At 40.9% G+C, this 25062-nt stretch overlaps 1 protein-coding gene across 10 annotated transcripts in view; it reads right to left on the reverse strand.

Annotated features, from left to right (window-relative positions):
* Positions 1 to 17820, reverse strand: part of LOC143213187 (glutamate receptor ionotropic, kainate 2) — a 148144-nt gene extending 130324 nt beyond the window's left edge. For 5 of the 10 annotated variants that reach the window (XM_076432828.1, XM_076432826.1, XM_076432822.1 and 2 more), the window contains exons 1-2: positions 17569 to 17820; positions 6330 to 6536 (exon numbers count right to left, since the gene is read on the reverse strand). In XM_076432828.1, the coding sequence (XP_076288943.1) occupies positions 6330 to 6423 (94 nt within the window). In that variant the 5' untranslated portion in view covers positions 6424 to 6536; positions 17569 to 17820. The remainder of the gene's footprint in view (positions 1 to 6329; positions 6537 to 17568) is intronic. The other 5 variants (XM_076432832.1, XM_076432831.1, XM_076432827.1 and 2 more) reach the window with 2 other exon arrangements.
* Between the last annotated feature and the right edge of the window lie 7242 nt (positions 17821 to 25062).

Consider the following 25062-nt stretch of genomic DNA (forward strand, 5'->3'; position numbering starts at 1 on the left):
ATTTCCGGACGTTTCAACCCGGTTATCTCTTCTCGTCCGTGTTTTGTAACATGTGTTTCTCGCGCGCGAAGGAAATGCTGCTATTTGTATGAAATTGCCTTCTAACAGACTTCGTCCATCAAAAAATAAAAATTACAGCAGATATACAGGTGCCTCAAAAATGTTGTACTTCAGGGGGGTGGTTCTTGAAGTGATTTGAAGCAACTTTTTCCTTTGCGAAAATATTCTCCGAGGCTTCGTTCAGGAGTTATTCACGAAAAACACGGACCAATCACAGCGCGACTGCTGCGACCGGACTCCACCCACTGTTGCCGTGATTGGTCCGTATTTTTCGCTAATAACTTCTGAACGGAGCCGCGGAGGACATTTTCGCAAAGGAAAAAGTTACTTCAAATGACGTCAGGAATCTCCCCTCTCGAGAAAATACATTTTTGGGATTTATTCCTGTGTATTTATTCCAAGAATAATGTTCTCGTAAATAGTTTAAATATTTTTCTACTGGTTCGAATTAATACTATCAATTTCTGTTAGAAAGCGAATTTTGCATGAAATTCGCGCACTCTATTTACCACGTATTTATTTATTTACGGTGGGGGTACATTTACTATTCCAGCCAATCTTCTTTTACTGTCGCGCTGTCAGGAGAAAATTAGCGAACATCCTGGCATTATCCTGGCAACGTCGCTGTATACTACGCGGGAAGTTATGCGACCTATAAAAATACGATGCCACGGGGAAACGACGCCAAGACCCGGCTTTATTAGCAGTGTGAATGTTTTTCTAGATTCAGCATGAGGTTTTTTAATTCGAGGATAGATTTAAAGCTTCGGATAAACAAATATCTTTTCTGCCAACCATTGCCCAACGAAACTGATAGAACAGACTGAAATATATCAGTCCGTGAAAAATGAACGTTTGTAATGTATAATCTTTTAGATCACAAAAATTCTAATAATTCTGAATAATTCTTACTAATAACTTTTTAATATTTCTAAATAATTCTTACTAATAATTTTTAATATTTTTGAATAATTCTTACCAATCATTTTTAATCTAACTTCTCCCCACCAACTCGTGCCCCCTCCCCTCATCAACCGACTCTGCTACGCAGAAACGTTCCCAGAAGACTTTCCGCAACTATGTTGCAAAGTTGCCAGTTTCCAGGGAACTATGTTCCATTTAGGATGTTGATGGGTTGAACGATTCCTTATCGGAATTTTCAAACGCCGTGGAAGGTTGCCTGCCATCCAGGAAATAGTTGCCATTGTCCGAAGCCAATCCAGCAGGTCATTACCGAACTTCTCGAGATGCGATGCAACGAGCAGCTCTCGCCTGCACATTGCTTATCAGCGCGTTAATGGCGATAATAACGAGAGGGGTTGTGTGCGAATCGATTTCTTCGCAACGAATACCGACGCGCGACGACGGCTCGTTAATCCACCGACAGATAAAACCATTATGGCGGGAGTACTCGCGAAATCTTTTTTTCGTGCAGCAGGAAATTTAATATGTCCCATCAGACCCTGCACCGCCGACACTTAATACTAAACCTCCCACCACCGGTCAAAATGACCGGTAAAAACGATTTTATAAGAATCGATTGTATAAATATCTTTAGTACAGCACGTATTACACAGTAAATACTCTATAGTCGCAAAAAGAACGTACACGATAAACGCAAAAAAATATCATCCCCTCCACTGTAGTAATCTGATCTCGGATCGGGTGTATCGGTGTGAACCACTACTAATGCGACGCGGAGAGTCTCAGTCGCCGGCACAGTTCAAAGGCTCGCGCGTTTTTTTATTATTACATATTTTTTAATGAAACTTTTACCGATAAATTCGTGGCATTTTTCTGATTAAAATAAGACCAAACACGATATAATTTCAACTGTATTTAGTGGTTTAATTTCGTTTCAGGCCCAAGGAAGGACAGCGTATGGGAAAGAAGGAGACACGGAGAGTCGCGTGGTCTCTCTTTACACGCGCTGTCCTTCTCTACGTTCGGCTCTACGAACTTTGCAAACGAACCTCCCCCAAGCTTTTGCGACTATAGAGGATTTACTGTAATAGGAGCTGCACAAAGTCTAAAAAAAATCAATCTTGTCATATTTATAAGGGAACATGTGTGTGTGTACCAGTTAATTTTCAAGCTCGCTAAGGTTTAGTGTTAAACTGCACCGAATCTCTAGAAATGAAATTTAAAAATTCAAATTTTCATTGGCGCGTTCTTCTGAATTAATTTTTTACAAGATAAGCTGTTTGAGCATCTCTAAAAATAAAATTTCAAAACATTGAGAAACAAATAAAATTCAAATTTGCATTGGTGCGTATTTTTTAATTGACCTTTTGCAAGATAAGCTGTTTCAGCATCGCTAAAAATAAAATTGCAAAACATTGAGGAAAAGATCTGCAAATTTGAGAATTCTAATGATTTTATAGATTATATTATAAATTTTATACAGCTGTAGGTAAGAAATAATGAACAAAAGTAAGAAGATACCATATTGCAAAATGCGATAGTTTTAAAATATTTATGTTTGTTATACAGTCGGAGAAAAACTCGAGTATCTCCGTTCCTCAAGACATCCATTAACAATGCAAGAATCGCGAATGAACTGTTTTCCATAAAACTTCATCATTTTTAGAAAACCCCGCAGCGGAGAGTAAGAAGCTTTCCGACATGAATATTTCAGCGACTTTAGTACCTCGCAACACTAAAAACGGACTCGCTGCTGCCATTCTGACCCAATACTCTGTCAGCCGTGAAAGATTAATTGATTCCAAAATTGTCGGACCGAAGCGTACCGTTTCCGGTTCTGTAAAACACTGCGTCCAATTCTGTCTCGTGCGCCATTTTACCATATACTCCCAGAAAATCAATGTTATTAATGATCGGAACTACATGGGTGGCTACTTGTCGTAGACATTCATCTCTAACGACCTATTTCCCCGGCTTGCATCACTCATCGATGCCACAATTACACGGTGTCCAACGGCGAGTCTACTATCCAATAACTGTCCTAAACAGATCAGTAAAATTGGCAATACAATATTTTCTTAACACAGATCTGTTTTCCAGGTTTGCATTTACATTCAACAACAGTATCACAATTAGACAGTGTGGAAGAACAAGTCTACTATCCCATAACTGTTCTGAAGAGATCAGTGAAATTGCCGAAATACAATATTTTCTTAACACAGACCTGTTTTCCAGATTTGTATTACATCAATCAGCAAAATTGCCATAAATACACGGCACACAGGATCAAGTCTACTATCCCGTAACTGTTCCGAACGGATCAGTAAAATTGGCGAACCAACTGGAATTATACGATGTAGCAGCAAGTTGTGCAGTTGGAGGACAGCAAAATGATAAAATGTGAGCCCTGACTCGTGTCCCTCATATTACGGTGTCGATTGTATCTGTATCTGAAGTCACGCTTTCCAATTTCTCAACGAAAGCTGCTTAACTCGCGGCAACGGTCGTTCAAAGGCGGAAAAGTTCGTGCTCGACGGTACACACAAGAGCGGGGGCCAATAAAAGACGAGTAGTAGCGCGCAAGATTTGGGAACAAGCGCCGCCGCAGCGTGTAGCAAGTGGAGACTCACCGCGGCGCCCCTTTGTTGCCGAACTTAGTCCATTTATTCGCTCTTTTTCCTCTTTCCTCTTCGCCGAAGCACAGACTCTGCCGAACAGGATGGATAGAGAGACAGAGAGAGAGAGAGAAAGAGTGGTAGGAGGATTCTCGACGACATCTCCCGAAGTGCCCTCACCTGAATTTCACACTTCCAGACGGAAAAAACTAGTTCCCGACTGATGCACTGGGAAGCTGTTCCCTGGTCCAACCCCCTCCGGCAGACTGAATCGTGCCGATTGAGCGTGCCGATACATTTTTCGAAAGTCTGCAGAGAGTATGCGAGCGGAAAACTTTTCCAATGGACCGCTGATTGTGGACCAACCGGAGGAATAGGGTCGCGCTGTATGAAAATACCCGCAAGAGTTCGGCGACAGACATTCATTATAAACTAGGACCGAGGATGTATTAATCGACTGCGGTGGTATCGATCGTCGGGAACTTCTAAGAACACACGCGACGTTCGTGTGAAACAGAGTTATCAGAGACTTAGTTCGATTCTACGCGAAGGGTAGAAGGAGTACAGTAAATCCTCTATAAACGCAAAAGCCTCGGGGAGGTTCGTTTGCATTTTTCGTAGACGGACACTACATTTTTGAGCTTCAAAGGCCGAGCTGAGCGTAGGGATGGACAGCGCGTGTAAAGAGAGACCGCGCGACTCTCCGCGTCTCTTTCTTTCGCATATGCTGTCCTTCCTTGCGCTGAAACGAAATTAAACCACTAAATACAGTTGAAATTATATCGCGTTTGGTCTTATTTTAATCAGAAAAATGCCACGAATACATTGGTGAATGTTTCATAAATAAATAAATAATGATAAAAAAGATTTTATATTGGTATTACATTGTGAGGACGCCTTTGAACTGTGCCGACGACTGCGACTCTCCGCGTCGCATTAGTAGTGGTTCACACCGATACACCCGAGCCGAGATCAGATTACTACAGTGGAGTGGATATTTTTTTGCGTTTGTCGTGTACAGTCGTTTACAGTTTATAGAGAATTTACTGTATTACTCTACTGTTCTATAACTGTTATCCTACAATACCATTCTCGATTTAGAAGTCGAAAATTATGTATTATAAAAACATCGAATTTTGATCTACCTCTCCTGATTGAAACAGAGAGGATGTTTCAGCGATGTGGCAACTAACATTTATCACCGTCCGTCCCCGGTCCATTAACCGAGTTATGGTTCACCTGGAGACTTCGCCACAGTTGCAGCAAGTATTCCCTCGAAGACGGCAGTGACGCAAATTGCGCGACGCCAATTTGGCATCGCAACAGGCTCGCGAGTTTCGGCTACACGCCGGAAGAAATGGCCCTGAAAACGACGCTTAAGATCGCAGTTTCGCAAACGAAACGGCAACCTGTTCCACCCTAGGAACCCCTGCTCTGTTGTCGTACGTTCTCCGAATTGGCAGAACAACACGAAGATGGAGCGTGTCACGTGACCGGACAAAGGCGTGGAGGGACTTAATCTGGAGACTCTGTTCTCAGTGTTCAGTTTAAGTGTCCCAAATCGTCCCGGAATTTAAATGAAACTGACGATGTTGAGAAAAATATACCGGGTGAACAATTCCTCTTGAATATTTTGCGACTGGAACGTGCAAGGTGCTCGATGTCCTTCGACGTTCGATAGTTGGCCGCAGAGGATTCCGGAGCCCGACACAAGCGCGAATTTCGCGGAGAAACTTTTGCCGACGTAAGCTGGCGATGTAAACGGGTCACCGGGCTAGTTGCGCGGGAAATATTCAGCTACATCGGATTTTCTAAGAGGAACTTAATACCCCGATACATTTGTTGTTCCGGGGCAGCGCGAGCCTACTTCCACGACTAAATCGCGAACTTTATGAAACCCAATTTAAATGATTAGGACATATATTGCAAATAATATATGAGAATTTTTGTACGGCTACTAAAAATTGAAGAAAAATATAAAAATTTAGAATTCGATGGGATCTCTCGATTTTTATCTATTCGGGATCCAGGGAGGCTACCGTTACTGGACAATGAAATTAATAAAAATTAAATTTGCACAAAGGGAACTGTTAAAAATGTTAGCTGGAGGATGAACGATTGTTGGAGACTGAATTTTGAATGAGACCTAGAGAGAGAGCAAGCGACACGATGAAAATTCAAGCAGCACACCCGATTTTAATTGCGCTGTCGATGCTCAAGCTGCGCCACCCCCCGGGGTAACGCGGTCACGAACCCATTACTCAACAATTACTCAAAGGAGCGCGGAGAAGCTGTCTCGCTGGTAACTTCGCGAGATTGAATTAAGAAGTTCAATTTATCGAATTATGCTTTAACTTCGTGATCGTCGGAATACTAAAAGACTCCTCCGCTACGGTTGCGCCTTTATTTTTCGCAGTTTCGCAGTTTCCGCGTTCACCTTAACAACCAGCCGAGTTGTTCGCACCGCTGCTGTCGAGGAGAATTTGCGAAAAAGTTCCATTTAACAACCCCGACTAACTTCTGCCCATGGCGGCATCTCGAGTGCACCACAGAGCGGTTTTCGCCAGACACCATTCGTCATACCACATTTTCAATCTGAATTTAATCTTTGCGGTGAATCAAAATTATGGTTGAACCAGAGTTCAATTACTCTGAAAGAGTTTTGCGAATTCTGTGTTCAAGTGTTACGGGGTGCAATGGTAGTTGCAGCTGCATTTTGTTTGCACTTACCAATCTTGACGACAGAGGGTAACGCTGCGACGTCGATCGGCAGCTGATGGAAGAGGAGCACGAGGACAGTGGCTACGAGGCAGCCCAAATTCATAGCTCATCTCGAAAACCCACCGTTGCGGCCTCCCTTCTGGCCCTTTACACAAACACCACCGCGCACCAATTTACACCCACGAACCGCGACACCTCACGCTCCCACGCATTTACCTGGAAACGAACAGAACAAAGCATGAACACCGAAACTTGCAACTTCGCATCCGTTCCGAAGATGCATTTCGCTGCGCAACAGTCGCAGTTAAATCGCGTTCTCCACTAAATAATGCCGGAATCCGACAGCGTTATCTTGCCGAGTTCGCGCGACGATAATTCAAGTTTCAACTACAGTTAACATGAAAACCTGCTGTCATATTTCCAATGTTGAATCCGCTTGTCGCGACTGAACTGGATTTTTAAGATAAAACTCTCGTAGTAACGTTTATTACCCTTTCTTTTAAATCATTTTAACAAGTCGAAGTCGTAATATTTTAAAAAGAATAAGTAATTATTATACATATTTAAAAAAATAAGTAATTATATTTTCCATGGATCTTCGTATTTGTTTTACCGATGAGCGGATAGCTGCGAGGATCGATCATGTTTTTTTCTCTCGATATCTGTTCGATCATGTTTTATTACCGATGACAAGACATGTTTTATTTATAACAGTGACAGGGGACGTGACGAAGTGGCTACTCCGGCAAATGCGTCGCTGTGCATGGTCGTCGAACCGGAAGTGCAGCAAGGTGTTGCGAAATAAAGCGTCGAACCTCGACACTTCGGTGGATTACGGAGCCGGAGAGCTTATGCCCTTCGAAAAATGTGCAATGTTTCATGCTTCACGTGAAACATGTGGAACATGTGACGCTGGTGAGTCTGTTGTGTGGGATGTCTGTGCGATCCCGTGGCTTGGTATTAAACGCGTGGAAAGGTAAAGCAAAGTTGAAAAATTGATGGGAGATTACGGGGTTTTTTAGAAATTGTCGTTGCGAGCGGGCGACGTTTCAATTTATCAAGAAAATACGTGCTTCATTTAATTTCGGACACTCGAAAGAGCAGACAGTTTATTGGATAATTGGGGGTTCGGGTAGCTGAGCGTCCCGATAACTGAGCATCCAAATAATTAAGCGTCCCGATAACTATGCGTCCCGATAACTGAACGTCCCGATAACTGAGCGCCCAAATAATAGATTGTCCCGATAATTGAGCGCCCCGATAACTGAGCGTCCAAATAATATAGCGTCCCGATAATTGAGCGCCCAAATAATAAAACGTCCCGATAACCGAGCGGCTGGTTAGCGGCCTGTCGAAAAATTTCCCGTTCGTAATGTCAAGACACCGAAAGCCTCGGTGCAGCCGCTATTTATCATTGTTCTCGCAGTGTAATCCACGCACAGCGAGACAAGCGTAATTGGCAATCCGAGCGGCATAAATAATGGTCACCGGTGAAAATTTTGTGGAATGAAGTTCGAGCTCACTGTCGCACGCACGTCTCCACGCGCTTCATTACTGGCTGGCCCCGGGAAATTACCGTGAATTAATGCGAGCAGACGTATCAAGGGGGGCGGAAAAGGGTGCGCGCACACGTTTTTGTCGGCGAATTATATTCGAGTCGACGAATTTCGTGGCCAGAGCCAGAAGAGCGAATGTCGCGTCGACAGGGAGGGACGAGAAACGAATGTGCATGTCGGTCAGCCGACGATGCACATCGTCGCCGCACTGACCAGAAAAAATTTCAATGGACCCTATTCAATTCCTAGATCGACACGTGAGGCGATTCCAGACGAAGAGACGACCGTACTCTCTCTCTCTCGGGAGAGAGAGGATCGCGTGACGCAGATCGTCGCGCGATAAAACTTTTGCATTTTCGGCTCGCAGGAGATCTTCTTTTGGAACAGCAAATTTTTCGACGTCGGAAATATGTGAAAATTGTTAGACAAACATTAATAAAAAATTATATAAAAAAAGCTTTTTCAAAACCACGCTTACATCAAAATGCACTAAAAAGGAGAAAATAATTTTTTTAGACCATTTGTCACTATAAATAAAAGCGTGGAGCTCGACGCTTTTTTATTTATAGTCACTAATGTCTAAAAAACTTATTTTCTCCTTTTTAGTGCATTTTGATGTAAGCGTGGTTTTGAAAAAGCTTTTTTATATATTTTTTTATTTTCTGCTTTTTAGTCTATTTTAAATGGACAACGACAACTCGGCAAGCTAATATAAGCGTGGTAAAAATCGCTGTCACAACCGTTTTTATGGGCTTCTCATTAACATCAACATTCTGGAATTGACGCCGAACATTCAGCCGTTGGAAATCGCTTATGAATATGTCAGAAGCATAAACTTTCCGCGTCTTGTTGAAACTCTTGATTCTTGTTCAATGGAAGCCCCGCAATGAAATGCGTCATTAACTCGGGGTATCTTCGATGAAAGAGCAACATTAAAAAGAGCTAATTAAAAGTTGGTGGATTCACGAAACGAAGCATCAGAAGACACTGTTCGCAAAAGGGCGTACATCGAATGGAGAACGATTTTCTGAATAAGCGAATTGATGAAAAAGTTGGGGGGTGAATTTCCTGCGTCGTATAGCTTCAGCTTTGAGACGTATTGAATATATCCGATTGGCTGCTAAGGGAAGTCCCCGTAATTCCCGGAAATGTTCATCGTCGTCGTTTCGTTTGCGAGATTCGGGGGCTCTCTCCGCTAAATTTATCGCTGTAAACAACACGCACCGCGGGGCTCGCGAAGCCTTGTAGAACTGTTATTTATTTGTCCGTCCTTGCGTTTTCGAAATCGTTTATAACGCCTGGCCACGGTCCGTGACGTGTACAAATGATTCGAGAGACGAGTGGACACGGTGCTTGCTCGATGACGCGAGAATGGTTAACGTTTCATTAAAATCTCGCGCGTTAACGCGCGGCGTGTCGCGTCCCGATTTTTACCGGAACTCCGACGGAATGCGAATGATACTCGCGGACAGGTATGAAATGCTGCCTGCAAAATGATCGATGTCCGATAAAATAATGTCCGGCGGAACGAACAGAATTTATTATGTACTCTCGAGCTACCTTGAGTAAGGTAAATGCACGTATTACTGCGGTATTTTTTCCAGATAATTTAAAATAATTGAAAATACAGATTTTGCCCTGAATAAATCTATGGATTTCAATGGGAATATATTTTTGTAATCTCATCTTGTAATCTCAGAAATAAATCCGTGAAGTCCCGTAAAAAAAATAATGAAAATTTTCTTTGCACATTTACATTCTACACTGTGCTCGTGGAGGGGATAGACAATTTTCTTAGATCGCACAGATCTAGTTTTTCATTCAGATCAAGACTTCACTGTATCTTGGTTGAACGACAATTGTTTTGTGCAAGTTGATGAAACTCCGGGGATCGGTTCGGTGGTCGACAGAGAATTTCTCGCGGCTTAATAGACCGCAAAGAGTTTCTTCAGTACACTTCTCAACTGTCTTTTCTACGCCCGCCTCGGCTAGTTTACGCCGTGCGCGCTCTGGTCCGAAGGCGAAGTAAAATAAATTGAATGAAATCCCTTAGACAAATTCCTCCTCGCTATCTGAGAACTGCAAGCTAGTCCTGGCCAATCCGATTGTGGAACTTCGGCGAAACCAAAGCGCGGCTGTTCGTCTTGTTCTCGACACACGACGACACGTGATGGAGACATTTATTATTAACTAAACATGAATTTTTTAATAGTCATTTTTGTCGTCGAAGTGACAAAGAACGTCTTAAGAATGCTTTTCTCTCATTCAGATTGTTTTCTTGACATATGTAAACGCGAGTTTGCATGCGAGGTGCAACCCAGAAGTAATTGATATTTTTCTCTCTCGCTCGCTCCGCCCCGTTTATCTGGAATAGCATCCTCGAGTAGGTCACTGACCTCGCGCTAACAAACTCGCGCGCTATGTCGTCCTTCCAATTTCAATTTTCCCACCCCCAATCCTTTGCCCGACCATTTCCTTTAAAAAGACAAGAACCCTCGTGACACGCTAACTTCAATCTCAATTTGTTTTACACCAGCTCACCTCGATCATTACGCGGATAACTGTGCGATCATTTTCAATTCGTAAAATTGATTGCGTATTCGTCGTAGACGATTATAAATTAAATTTATAGTAGTTATCAAACAATTACATTGAATTAATTAGTTCCTTTTTAAATATCGATTTGGCCACTTTCATAATTATGGGCACGCATAAGGGTTGATTTTATCACATCAATTTCTTTCATTGCAAAAATATTAATCCTCATGTGGTAGCACACAGAAAATTTTACGAAAACACGTGTATCCAACTCCCAATGGATACGAATGCTTGAAATTTGTCAGATTAATGCGTAATGTTGGTACAACGGTCGCAACATTTATTCAACCCACCGTGGGGATCGTCCAGCATGTGTATATTTTGAATTGCATCGAATTTGTTAATTATCGTTCGTTAATATCTTTCGTAATGGCGTTGCCCGTGCCAATTTCGAACAGCTGTGTTCCGCAGCCGTACAGAGTTGATCATTTGTTTGCACAAACTTGTGCGTTATAAAAATTTTGGACAAAAATTTCAACACTCAAAAATCAACTAATAAATCTAATGAAATATAAACAATTTTATACAAATTACATCTGTACAGCTCTCGTTATTATATTTCATTCGTAATATGAAAGGTGTGTATGTCTTCCAGCATATCCTGGAACAAATATTTTTCTGAATAAAATATTTTCTGCATATTTAAAAAAAAATTCTATTTCTAATATTAAATAAATTTTAAATCAATTGCAAAATTTGCCACCGAACAGACTAACAAACAGACAAACAAGCAAGAAAACGAGCTAATAAAAACGTGGTAAAATTGTTATATTTACACGAAATGTTATATTCCCATTTCGCAAATATTTCGAAAAGTCCGCATCTATCGAGCGAATTCCGAAATTATTGCGAACTCGCTGGACGCAAAATCACTATAATGTGTAAGAGGACCTGCGACTGCATACTTCTAGACGCAACGGTCGCCAATTTGCCGAGTGTACGAATCGATCGACAAGCACGTCGTTAGACGTTGTTTCGTCAGTATCGAAAATAAAATCGCGACGGAACGACACACCGTTCCGAACTGCCGCCATTCTCGAAACACGCCGTTCGACTTTAATTCAATGTAACGATTCTTTCGTTGGGTCAGAAGGACTCTGGAGGAAGTTGCGTGACTTTTCTTCCCGTTGGTCGATGAGAGAAACAACGGGGCGAACGAGTTTTCGCGTGGCATTGCAATGTCGTATATTTCGGGGCAGACTAGCCGGCGACTTTTTCGATCCAAGGCGTACGTAACATCGCATTCGAGAGCTCGTTTTTCGGAGCATAACTCCGACTGATACTGCCTTGTTTGCCTCGACGAATGCCTCTTTCACGTTGGTAATTATGACGGAGAGGAATTGTTACAAGAACCTGGGAACTACTTTGGAGGAATTGGTATCGCTGCTGCACATATGGGAGCCAGGACCTGTCAAGAAATTATACAATGTCCTTAGGATGATTCCTGAGATCATTTGAAAATATTTTTCCCTTTGCGGAAATGTTCTCCGAGTCTCCGTTGCGGAGTTATTATTGGGCGAGCCGGTGATATGTTATTTATACATGTTGAAAATTTCATTGGGATCGGTTGACGCAGAAAATAAACGACACGATTTTTAGCAGAAACTGATCACAAGTCGTGTAAAACTACGATTTTCACAATTTTTAACCGCTTGCAGCTCGTGTGTATGTTAATCGATTTCGATGAAATTTTCGACATGTGTATAACTAACGTAGATCTACAAAACATACATATGTATATTTTAAATTTTCACATCAAGGACCCAAATAAAAAAGTTTTAAAAATGCCTTTTTTATTTTTGCCTGTAACCTTGTAAATTATAATTTTTGGAAAATCACTATTGCATATCATTTTATAAACGAATGCTTCTAATTGATTATAAAAAATCAGGTCGTTTGTGTACAATTACAAAAATGTTATTCCGTTTAAAAGAGCGATCGAATACTTTCGTGGCTCACTGTACATACACACATACTTTTCTGTTTTATACAATATAGACAGATACATAGAAGATGCCATTCAGGATAATTTTAACAAATCAATTATCGTTTCCACAGCCTCCGACTCGAATATGCACCCTTAAATATTTAATCGCTGATCTCCTGACTCGTTTAAAATTGTCGGGCGCTCACATTCGTCAGTCTCAATAATAATTGATAAAGCAAATGCCTCGGGCGTATCCGCAAATAAAAATTGGTCGAAGTTAAATTGGGCTGGCTCACATACGAAGCCAACGTCTGTCAATAATTCAGGCGAATGTTATTTTTAAATGCGCCAGTTGATCAGGTTGAAAAACTCAGTCTAAAAATCTGTTAAAGCTTTTCAGCTCTGGTACGTAATTGTACAAATAACGACTAAAAAATAAATGGCTCGAGTATAAAAATGTGTTTCGTCTGCACAACTTCAGAGAAACAATCACAACATCCGGACAGGTTCGGATTAAAAACGTGTTTGCACGCATTTTTAATTTTCCTTGTTCCGGTAATTGAATGGGGAAACGATAGTAAAAACGCGACAGTGTTAAGGATAATCAGCAGGCAATTTTCCGGGGCTTTCAGCAGAAATTACAGATTCCCTCGGCGCGGATAAGAATCGTAAAAGGAGGAACGGCACGGAGAAGCTTCCACTTCATTCCGCGCAATCCTAGCCTAATCGCGGCATTTTATTCGACAATAACTCGCGGCCGACCGTGGGAAACGTCTTAATCACAGCACGATAAAGAGGAAGCTGATACGACCCGAATGGAAAAAGTTCGAGGATGCCGGGGAGCAACCGGAAGCAAAGGTACTCTTTCTTTCACCCCTTTTGAGCACCCCCTTCCTTTACCCTTCTACCCTTTTATCTATCTACACCCTCGTTCCCCCTGCCCCTTGCTCAACACCTTTGTCAGCCATCCATTCTTTTGTGATTTATGATTGTTCGAAGCATCTTCCCCGAGATGATCGAGGAAAGCCTCCGATAAAGAGATAGGGGAACCGTCCGGTCCGCCATTTTCTTTCGGGCGGTCTAACTATACCTACTATCAATACCTAATCTACATTTTTCAATATTTCCACACCCCGACAATGTTTCTTCCATTAACTCCTCCACGTCACTCAAGACGAAAATTCAACTTGTTATTTTTGTTGCAAAATATTATTGGTCTCTGGAAAATTTTTATCACTCAACTTGTTCCTCCAGACGACAATTCAAATTCATATTTTACCACGTTTTTATTAGCTCGCTTTCTTGTCTGTCTGTTTGTTTGTCTGTTCGGTACAAATTTGTATAATTTTAAACTCGTTTGGACTCGCACACATATCATAAATTAGTAGCAAAATAAAATTGTTCATTCGAGGAAATATTCGGTGAAATCCGCATCGCACGATTCAGAGACCAAGACTGAAATAGACGATCATTGCAAACGTATTGGGGGATGATAAGGGTGAAACTGATGTGACCGCAAGGTTCAAAGGCCGCGGAATTTTGGAAAATTCCTCGCGATAGGGTGAGCCGGTTTTCGCTTATGCGGGCGATTCCGCAAAAGGCTGGTCGGTAGATGGTTACGTCAGCTCTTACAATAGCTTCATCGATTGCGAGCATTGTCCCTTTTTTGTCGCCTGGCATACATGGTCACGTGCCATTCAAGAATTTGCAAAATCGTTCCTCGCGGAGGGCCATTTCCACGTTGAATTTTTTTCAACGAAATACATTCTCAATCAACTTGAATCGACTTCAACGAAATGCATTTTCACGAATGATTGATAACAAAACTATTTAGCAATAAGGCGCGAGCTGGCGATCGAAATCGTATTGGAAGTTTAATAAATGGCTGTTTTCTCTACATCTGTCGCCCCGATGCGGAATTTGACGTAGCGCGTATCACTCGGTGGCGGAACAGCGGATCGAATTAAACTCTGGCAGTTCTGCAAGGGAAGCAGCCGGTAAAACGGCTCCCCCCACTCTCCGGTACACGATACAGTTTGTAATGTCGGCGCTGTGACGTCGAATTAGGCGAGTGACAGTGATCGCGCGATGCTCTTTCAATTTCTGATCCAATTACAGGTGTCAAAGCAATTCGAAAATTTCCCGGCGATTGAATCATCGACGCCGTTCGTATTAAACTCTAATATTGAGCAAGATGAATACCATATTAAATGTGAATGTTATCATATTAAAGTTACCATATTAAATGACTCTGTAATACATAGTCTGTATGGTAAAACAGAGAACTGCACGATCTAAGAAAAACGAGTACCCTCTCCACTGAATCTTGTGCGAGGGGCCGTGAAGCATTTAGAAAATATTTAATTCTCCATTATTTGTTTATGCAACTTTCATGTTTTTTCTGTTATTTTTCTAACTTCTTAAAAATTTGAATAAATTGGAAATTAAGATTAGGATTGGAATTAGATATTGTATGAGGTATTATACCACTTTTTAGATATTCTGGTTAGTTATTGGGATAAGAAGAAAGTAATTCCGGTATTTTAAGGTGAAACAGAGCCCGTTGTTTTTATTCAAGCAATCAAACAAACAAGCAACAATGACTGTTTGCGCAACATGATTGATCGTGAACAGGCCCCTTAAGATATTTTCTCTTTTATTCGATGATCTTTTGCCGAAAGGAATAAATAAGAAAATATTTGATTGATTAAAGTTCATCGCTTGAATAAAAAAATTCGATTTTACTTCATCTTAAAATACCGAAATTACTTTCTTGCCAACCGAATAAAACAAATACTAAACAATTGACGGGAATAGTGGGCTTCGCGCGCGCGCGAGCAGGGCAATTGTTAGTTTATTCGCAAATAGGAATCGGTCGCGGAATTCCGGGTGCCGCGGGTCTTCGGCAAATAGCCCGCCCGAGTAATTACAACAGTCAGTCGGTCGCCGGGCCAGCGTCATTTGTATCGTATAATTTATTCGGGCATTACAATTCTCGGCGATCGAAAAGAGCCCGGAACACAACCAACCCCTCCTCTCCCACCAGTCGATCGCGAAATTGTTATCGGCGGTCGGGAATTCACACACGTCCGTTCCCGTAATTCACCTACGCCGGTTATGAGCGGTCGAACGATATTAAAACTTGCGCCATTGTTCCGCGCCTAGCATTTCGCGCGGCACCGTTATATACGGCCCAGCACGCGAATCCCGTTCGCGAAATCGGCGCGCGCGAAAATTCATCTGCCGACAGTCACGCGGAGAGAGAATTATATCGTGGGGAATTTTTTTTTCGAGAATTATTGCGACCATAGGAGAGTCCGATTCGTCGATTGTTGCTTTATTGGCAAATATGCATATTTCTCTCGCCGTACGATTGACAACGCGATTGTTTGTTTAGGAATTTTCAGAAATCCATACGCCAACCCATCTAATAGACATCAGATTTTTGTGGAGAATAAAAATTGCAATAATTTCTTTGTTAATAAGTTTTAAAAATATGACCTTTTGAGAATGAATAACTTTTTTATAATTGTACCAAACGACCTGGTTTTCTATAATCAATTAGAAGCATTGGTTTATAAAATGATATGCAATAATGATTTTCCAAAAATTATAATTCACAAGGTTACATGCAAAAATAAAGAAGGGATTTGTTAAAACTTTTTTATTCGGGCCCTAAATGAAAATTTAAAATATATGTTTTCAATGTTTTGCAGATCTATGTTAGTTATACGCGTGCTGAAAATTTCTCGCATCGAAAGATGTAAGAATCTGTGGATTTTAAGCAGAAACTGACCAAAAGTCACGGATAACTATGATTTTCACGACATTTAACCATTTGTAGCACTTGTATAACTAACATAAATTTACAAAATTTAAAATCAATTGCAAAATTTGCCACCGAACAGACAAACAAACAAGAAAGCGAGCTAATAAAAACGTGGTAAACATATTTTAAATTTTCATGAATGACCCAATTAAAAAAGTTTTGAAAAAGCATTTTTTATGTTTGCATGTAACCTTGTAAATTATAATTTTTGGAAAATCTGTTTTGCATATCATTTCGTAAACCAATGCTTCTAATTGATTATAAAAAATAAGGTCGTTTGGTTTTAAGGGTATGAAATTGGTATATCTCGTACAATACCTAAATGTTTAGTAATTGATTAGATACCGATACATTTGATAATGTAAACAATATTTTCAATAATGCTAAAGCAATTTTTAGCGGTGTCTCAGAGGGGACAACCAAGTGCAAAGGGTTAAGTATTAATCAAACCCGAAATAATATGGAAAATAAAATATCTTGACATGAGGGTGAACCCTCACGTGTGCGACGCGTGACGTAGTGCGCGAAGCGACACTGACCCTATGCGCCTTAGGCACTGCATCACAGTGTTAATTAACAATGCTCGTTAACACTAAACCTACCGCTGCCGGTCACATAACCGGTCTTAGATTTTTAATTTTAACAAGCACGTATTGCAATAAAAATTGCACAAAATCTAAATAAATAGATCCTTGTCATTTTTATCAGATGAAATATTTTAATCGTTTTCAATGCTCGGTAGTCTTAGTGATAAACATATTAATCACAATCTTCTGAAACTGTCAATAAATCAGCGAAAATATAACGATTATCTCGACATAAATTTAATCCGACGAAAACATGGTGACGAGTCACCATAAACGTCGACTACGTACTATGTAGACAGCGGATCTTTATGCAAAATAAAGCTTTCTATCTCATCTACAACAAAATGGAGTGTGAAATAGAAGTTTATTTTCTTTCTTAATATGTTTAATAGGTCGAAAATGATATAACAGCATTTTATAATTTTGCTAGTGTTTCTACTGTTTTAAATTACACCAACTAATTGTTCTCATAAATGCATAAAATCCGCTGTCTAATCATTACAATCTTGAAGGTAAAGTGAAGCAGCGCACACAATCGGCGCTCAATTATCGACACCAGTAATCGAATACGATTTCCTCGTTCCACAATAATGTCACTACTTCAACGAACCATATACGAAAAGATCGTATTCGAAGAGTATAATAATTCAAACAGCACTGCCGCGAGCCATGTTCGCCGCCCAATAAAACTTCGGTTCACTTTCCGAATTGCTCGATCGCGAATCATTGTATAATTAGAGTGAGGAGTTACTTAAGTATGATCGTTGCCGGTTTCGATGATGGACAAAATCGCACATTCGACGGCGATGATTTCTCGGTCGACGGGAGGACGATTTATCCTCGCGAGTTCTTCAGACGGATTCACGAAGAAGCATGCCGGTCAGGTTCCCGCGACACACGTAAACATAACCTCTACGGCGATGAAATTCTCATCGCGACAACATAAACACAAACACCCTCTCGAGGCAGCGGCCGGCGCGCGACTGCCGCCGCCGGTCCTTTGCTCGCCGATTCGCGAAACCACCCGACGCCCGCCGACTCGAGCCGGCCACGTGCTCTTCCCGCGAACGCGTCGGCGCGTTACCACGTGCTCATCCCAGCTCCGCAGTCCTTGAACCTCTCGCGCAACGAGCACGCGTTTGTCAACATAAGTAGACAATTCGTTAAACATTTAGTGTTATCGCGTAGTTAATTGCGACTTGACGTGTGTATTTCGTGTAGTTCGACTCTAGTGCCTGTTACTTGTAGCACTCCAGTGGATGAGTACTGTTTTATATGTGTTCAAGAATGTTTGTATTTTGACCAGAGTTGGGCAAAAATTTGATCAATGATTGACGAATAAATTTCTACTTCAATCGTTAATCGCAATTAACAATTAAACTCCTACTTTAGTCGTTAATTGCGGTTACGTTCTTTTCAATTGTAATCGTCAATCGGATAATTGATTAATGATCAACTGCTGAAATTTCGAAATGAAATACGGAATTAAAACTGTATGCGTACTGAAAAAGAGATGTGAACTGAGTTTTTGTGGAGATATATTTCTGTCAATTCTCCATCTCCCCGCTCGCTGTTTCTCTCTCTCTCCCTCCCTCCTTATTACAATTTATGGATAGACCGTGTGGCGATTAATTGCAACAATTGATTAAATCAGTCTCCGATTTTTCGCTGATTTCTTTTTTCAATCAACGATTGAATCAATCGTCAATTTTTCGATGATTAACTTTTTTAATCGCACACATTATTGTGTATTGTCTTCATCACTATTGTTCCAATGCATATCTACAATTCTGTGTGGGAACTGTTACATTACAGTGAATATTGAATGCATTATTTTATTGTATTGCTCACTATATTGTTGATTTGTTTGTATTCTTTGTGAAGGGATTAGTGTGTGCATTAGATTATTTTTGGAGGAGTTTAGGTTAAGTTAGTTATCACTTTAGAAAATGGATTTTTTATTACTTGGTGATGAAATTAATATATAAATTCATTTTCGGAGGATTTCAGAAAATTGATTTTGTGTTCTTGATGAGATGGAATTAATTTATAAATTATTTCTAGAGGAGATTTTACAGAATTGATTCTTTGTATTTTTGAATCTCGAATTTTTATTTGTGATGAGAAAGAACTAGTCCGTTATAAAAGAATTGTCTTCCACGCTCGACGATCACTTCCCAATGACATTTGCGTCTGAGTAAGGTCAGTCCCCACGTCGATATAACTTCGTCAGAGTATGAAGCGTCGCGGGTACACGGATGACTACATAAACTCGCTTTCCGAAATTTATTACAACGTGATAGTGCTCGCGTTATGAGCCTGTTGTAGTTGGCCCGGGAAGAAAGCTGCAGGGAACTCCTGCGAGTTTACGACGCGTGTTCCCGGTTTGTCAGGAGGATGGCCAGTAAAATGGGTAATAACTGGTAGACTTTCGTACGGCTCACTTTAGAACTTTACATTTTCAGTAATCAGTTTCCCGAGCTTTCGTCGTAAAAGCAATAAGCACTTGCCCCGTAAAATCAACGCCCATTCGAGGCTCACCCCCGGCCACCCTCACGGATAGAACACTTGCTGGCGATTTTACTCTTGTAGTAATTTCCGTGGGATCATTATGTTAATAATAATCATTGTACATGCTGCATTTTTATATCTGACATTTGCAAAATAAGCAGGAAACTCATAATTTTAAAAAATAATTTTTAATTCGCAATTGTTTCATAATATTTAATAATTTTTAATTCGTAATTTATTGTAATAAAAACATAAAATCGTGTAAAGCACTGTTTAACACCGATGGACATAAAAGTAAATCATAAAAAAATAAGAATAAAACGGAAGAATATTATTTTAAAAAATGAGAGAGTGAGATAAAGGTTCCGAGAAGGAAAATGAGACCCCCCCCCACAAGAAAATAATCTTGTCTATCATCTTTTTTTTCTTAAATCAATATCGTCTGACGAATTTTCGTGCACTAATTCAAATTAATTTATTATGTTATCTATCAAATTTTAATCAATTAAAAGACTGAATTCGCGCATCTCGTGAAGCAAAACATCCCACTTTGCGTGAACGATGGAAACTCGGAAACGCGCCTATAAAATTCTGAAATTTTCCTCGAAATTAGTGCCGCGATACTTTCGAACTCCCATAAACTGCCACACCGCTGAATCTTCATCGTCGACTATGCTACAAATTCGCCCATAGTATTCCCATCTCGCCGTAGCTCCGCATTATTTGCAGTTCGCGAGACTATTTTCCATTAAATATTTAGCGACTATATCCACGCCGGACGTAGTCGAAGGGAAATCCATTTTAAATTTGTTGCGGGGTGAAAAAGCCGGGATAATTGATGCATGGCGAGTAGGTGATCCTCAGTTAATAGAAACTTTGAAACTGAAAGTTGCAATCCGTTCTACCGGTCACCCTCGACGTCTACAACTTTGAGAGAGAAATTGAATTTTACTCCGATGTTAGTTGAAAAGTCGTTATTGTTACTCTGGAGATTTATGGGGGCTGCCAGGAAAATGGCCGAACGGAAATAAACTCGAAAACTGAATTTCGCTGAATTTAAAACAGTGGGCGAAATTTAAGAAACTTTGAAATATTGAAATAATTTCTCAAAAATTTAATGTGTAGCTGCTGCATCTTGTAATGCATGCAGACAATTTTTATTTTGTATAGAAATGCACAAACTCATGATAAATGAGATGAAATGTACCATTGATCCTACGGGATCGAAACGTCGACCTGCAACCGCCCCGGGTACCAATCTACTGGATTACATATCAAATACATGGTAATTAATAGGAGAAAGTTACAAATTTTGAGTCCGGTAAAGTAAAGAGCAGCCTAACAAACAGTGTGTGAAGTGTATAAATAAATTCTGGAAGCAAGATGAACAGTACAGCATTCCTGCCGGACAGTTTAATCCAGAATATTGATTTTAAATTAATGATTAAATTCTAAACGTTCAGAATGGTGACCTTGATAGCATGTTTCAAAGTCCTCGACATTTGAGAGGAGGTTCTACCAGGTTTCTTTGGTTAAATGGTTGGTCGCTTCCACCATAATTGTCAACATATTAATTAACATCATCCGGCTACGTGGAAAAAATACATTGAACGAATTTGCCTTTCAAAAATCGGCCGGAGTTCGACGGCAAGTGAAATAAGTTGACGTAGGCTGCATGGCTGCTTAAGAATTCGAGCAGACGGAGCATGTAAATCGCAGCGGAGAGAGAGCCCCGGGGGGTCTTTTAAATTTCATAAAACTTTCATTCCAAGTTAATGGAGTTATGCGGGGGTTATTAAAGTTCGGCGCACTTCGGATTTATTTAACATTATACGTTTACACTGGAATCGATTCGAAATCGGGAGGGACTCTACACTCTCGTAGAATTTGGAGGGTGTAAGCAGCTGTTGCCGAGTATTCCGGCAAGTCGAAAGTTTCCGTGTAAGAGACTGCACCCCTAACTTCGACCAAGCGTCAAACAGCGACGGTGTGCAAATAGTGAAAGCGCCCCGGTGCAACAGGTTCCACGGCGTTTATGTCTCTGTGGTTCACCATTCAGCTGGGACGCGAACCAGTCGATAAAATCATCCTTGGCTCGCTGGAATTCCAGATCGACCAGATGGTTGCCCGCGTGACCGGCGGATGGCGTCGTGCTCGATCTCGCTGCGTTTCCAGATGAAACCTTCACCTGTTCCTTAAAGTCAGATAATCCACTCCAGAGGATACGGACATCCTTTTTCCCCACATTTTTCAAGGCCACGCAAATTTTTTTGTTTCTGGAAGGCAGCCATCACCCCAGAAGGGGTAGTGTGGGACTCGGGGGACACAGATGGTCGGTGTCCCGAATACCCACTACAAAAACCACACGTCTAGGACTTAAAGTCCTGTCCTCCATTTTTTTTTAATTATTTAGATTGGTGGGGAAAATGCTTTTACGCACTGGCTCCCCCCTAAAGATGACCCCACCGGTCAAGGTTCCTAGGAGCCTTTTTCTTCACTGGTGAACCGGAGACCACATCAACCCGATGACCCACTGTCTGCATTATTTCCGGGTTGAATTACTGGTACTATCTCCACAACCCTGTTCTTGTCTATTAAAAGCCCTGTCCTCCCTCTATTTTACTGCTCACTCACAGACGGAGACCCTCTGTTTGTATTACTCCCGTCCGTGTGTTTGTTGCGGCCACTCGCCACTCATGTTCTTAGCTCAATTGATAGTGCACCCTGAAGCTTCTATTTACAAGATCTAGGTGCACGGTAGTGCACCAGCCAAGTTCTCGCACTACCTCCTTTTACACGAAACAACTTAGCCGTTTTTTAGAGGCTTATAACTCGGCACTGGAGGCAGATGGAGAGATGTAACTTCGTACACTTGTTAAATGCTATTATGTCTCAATATTGACAAAACATTAATCTTCCAACATTAGTAGGTTCCGAGATATAGGACCTCAAAAATCGCTAAATTCGTCACTGACCGGCGAGGAGTGACGGTTAATATAAAAAATTTTTTTTTCTCCTAGGCGCACAGTTTTTTTAAAAATTTGTTCTTTAATATTGCATTGTCGTCCAATTCTGAGCTATGTTTAAAGTGTCAAGTCTCTAGCTCATCGGGAAGTGGTTTAAAATTCGATTACAACAACTCAGTATAAGTATAAAATTCAGAAATTATATATTATACATGATTATGATCAATTATTATCGATGGTTGAACCACCGGACGTGACAAAGCTAATATAAGCGTGGTAAAAAAGATTGAAACTCCTGTAAAATAGTTGCAAAATTTGTTTCTCCGTTGAATCCACCCTGGACTCGAAGAATGGAGCCTCCCCTTCGCAACGCACCCCAAGACTTGACGTGCAATTTTTTTCCAGTTACCCCATGAAAGATAACTGTGGGCCAATCTCGGTCGAGCAAGGATCTCATATGTGCCTTATGGCGCCACAGCTATCATTCAAATAAATCATTTTATAATAATAATAGTGACACACACAAAGAAATTTCACTACCCAGCACGTATCTGGTTGACCTAATATGTTCTGGGATCGTTGAAGCAATTGCCCCCAATCCAATCCTCGTTTTTCCCCGGCATAAAATCCGACGGCGGGTCGTGGCGCAGCGATAGTATGTATAGTGACCGGTCCACAATTACACGGGGGGTGAAACTGTGCTTTTATGCACAGCTTAACTAGCAGCTTATCGTTTGGCACGCGAGGAGGGATCGATCTCCGTTGCCGCAGAGAGAGAGAGAGGAGATCGTTTCAGGCTGGCGCGGGCAGCCTCCTTGTTGCGAATGGCAACTCTCGCAGGCGGTGGTGGCGGCGGCGGCGAGTAATCTGAACCACTTCGAAGATAACGGAAAAACAATACCGGGGCGACAACCCCCGGTACACTTGTCCGGCCGATAAATTTCCCGACCATCGTCCCGGAAGCGTTCGCAACCATGGTCGGCATAGCGTTCTCGTGCCGCGATAAGCGGGGCCGACCTTTAATCAGGGGCACTATGCCAAATTAACCGGAGCTGGTATCCATCGATCAGACTATTAGGCGACTGCTGAATTTCCGATTTAACGGTGTAGTCTTCTTTCCAGGGTTACAAGGGTGCTCTCTAAAGGTTTCTCTGTAAAGACTAGACGTAATTTTATGGAGAATAAAAATTGTCTGACTGTAATGAACAACAAAGGAAATACTTTCTTGCATAATTTTAATGAAATTTATTCTTGAACTCTGTTAATGTTTCCATTATTTGCCGGAAATGTATAAAAGCGATAGTGATGAACAATGTAGGAGATTAATTCTTGGATGATTTTAATAAAACAATACATTCTTGAACTCTTTTAATATTTCCATTATTTGCCATAAATGTATAAAAACGACAGAAATGAACAATGTAGGAGATTCTTCCTCGAATAATTTTAATAAAACAATATATTCTCGTACTCTTTTAATATTTCCATTATTTGCCATAAATGTATAAAATCAACAGTAATGAACAATATAAGAAATTCTTTCTTGAATAATTTTAATAAAACAATCTATTTTCGTACTCTTTTAATATTTCCATTATTTGCTGTAAATGTATAAAATCGATAGTGATGAACAATATAGGAGATTCTGTCTTGAATGATTTTAATAAAACAATACATTCTTGAACTCTTTTAATATTTCCATTATTGAAGACATGATAATTAATTATAAACTCGGTGGCGGCGAGCGTCGACTTGTGAATTTTCGGAGAATTAGCAAAAGCAAACGCTCCTTTCGGAAATGATCTACACAGTCCCAGAATCCTCTCGCGAAAGTGTTTCGTCTTGGACCGGAAAACACGGGCAGTTTCCGTCGGATATTCCCCGAATCTCGGACGAGAACGGAAGCTGGGGACGGAAGCCTCCGCTTTAAATAAGCCTGCAGTTTGCTATCGTCCACAAGCACTGGGTCAACCGCGTCTCGTGCCAACACACACACACACACACACACACACTATCCTTCCACCCTTTTCCACGTTTTCTTCCTCGACCTTCGTGTAGAGCGTCGCGACGCCTACAGATTACCACTCCCACGCCCTCAACTTGTGAACGTGGCTGTTTTCTCAAAACTAGCAGCTTCAACAATCCAATCATCTGTAGAATCTTCGGAAATTTTTTTTGGAAATTAGTGCAACGTAGATTTGAAGATCGAAGCTTCCCCTGTAAAACAAGACTTTAAAAATTGATCTACGATTTTTTCTGGTCGAGTTATCAAATTTTGAATGACAGGTGTCCCGCAAAACCGAAGACACGAGAGTCTCGTAAACAGTGTATGTTCAACTGCCTGTAGAATCATTGCAAAATTTTTTTTGGAAATGAAATCAATGTGAGGTTGAAGGCCAAAGCTCTCCCTTTGCAACGAGACCTCCAAAATTGAGCTGCGATTTTTTTCGGTCGAGTTATCATACTTTGAATGAAGGCCGTACCAGCAACCCTATAATATAATCAATCGTCGTATCAATTTCGGTCCCCATTTTTCTTGCATAAAACAGCCGAAAAAAATCGTAGATCAATTTTCAAGGACTCTTTGGAAAAAGAAAGGTTCAATCTTGAAATCCGTGTTGGATTCACTGTTTAAAAAAATTTTCCAAATATTTACAGCGGTTTGAATTCGGCGATCGGTGGCATGAAAGCGAGGATGAATGTCAAAGGCGGAGTTAACGGGAGTTTGATGGAAGGGAATTTGCGAAAGTAAATTAAACGAGCGGGAA

Source organism: Lasioglossum baleicum, chromosome 10, assembly GCF_051020765.1.
Source record: "Lasioglossum baleicum chromosome 10, iyLasBale1, whole genome shotgun sequence".
In the NCBI taxonomy this organism is placed as follows: domain Eukaryota; kingdom Metazoa; phylum Arthropoda; class Insecta; order Hymenoptera; family Halictidae; genus Lasioglossum; species Lasioglossum baleicum.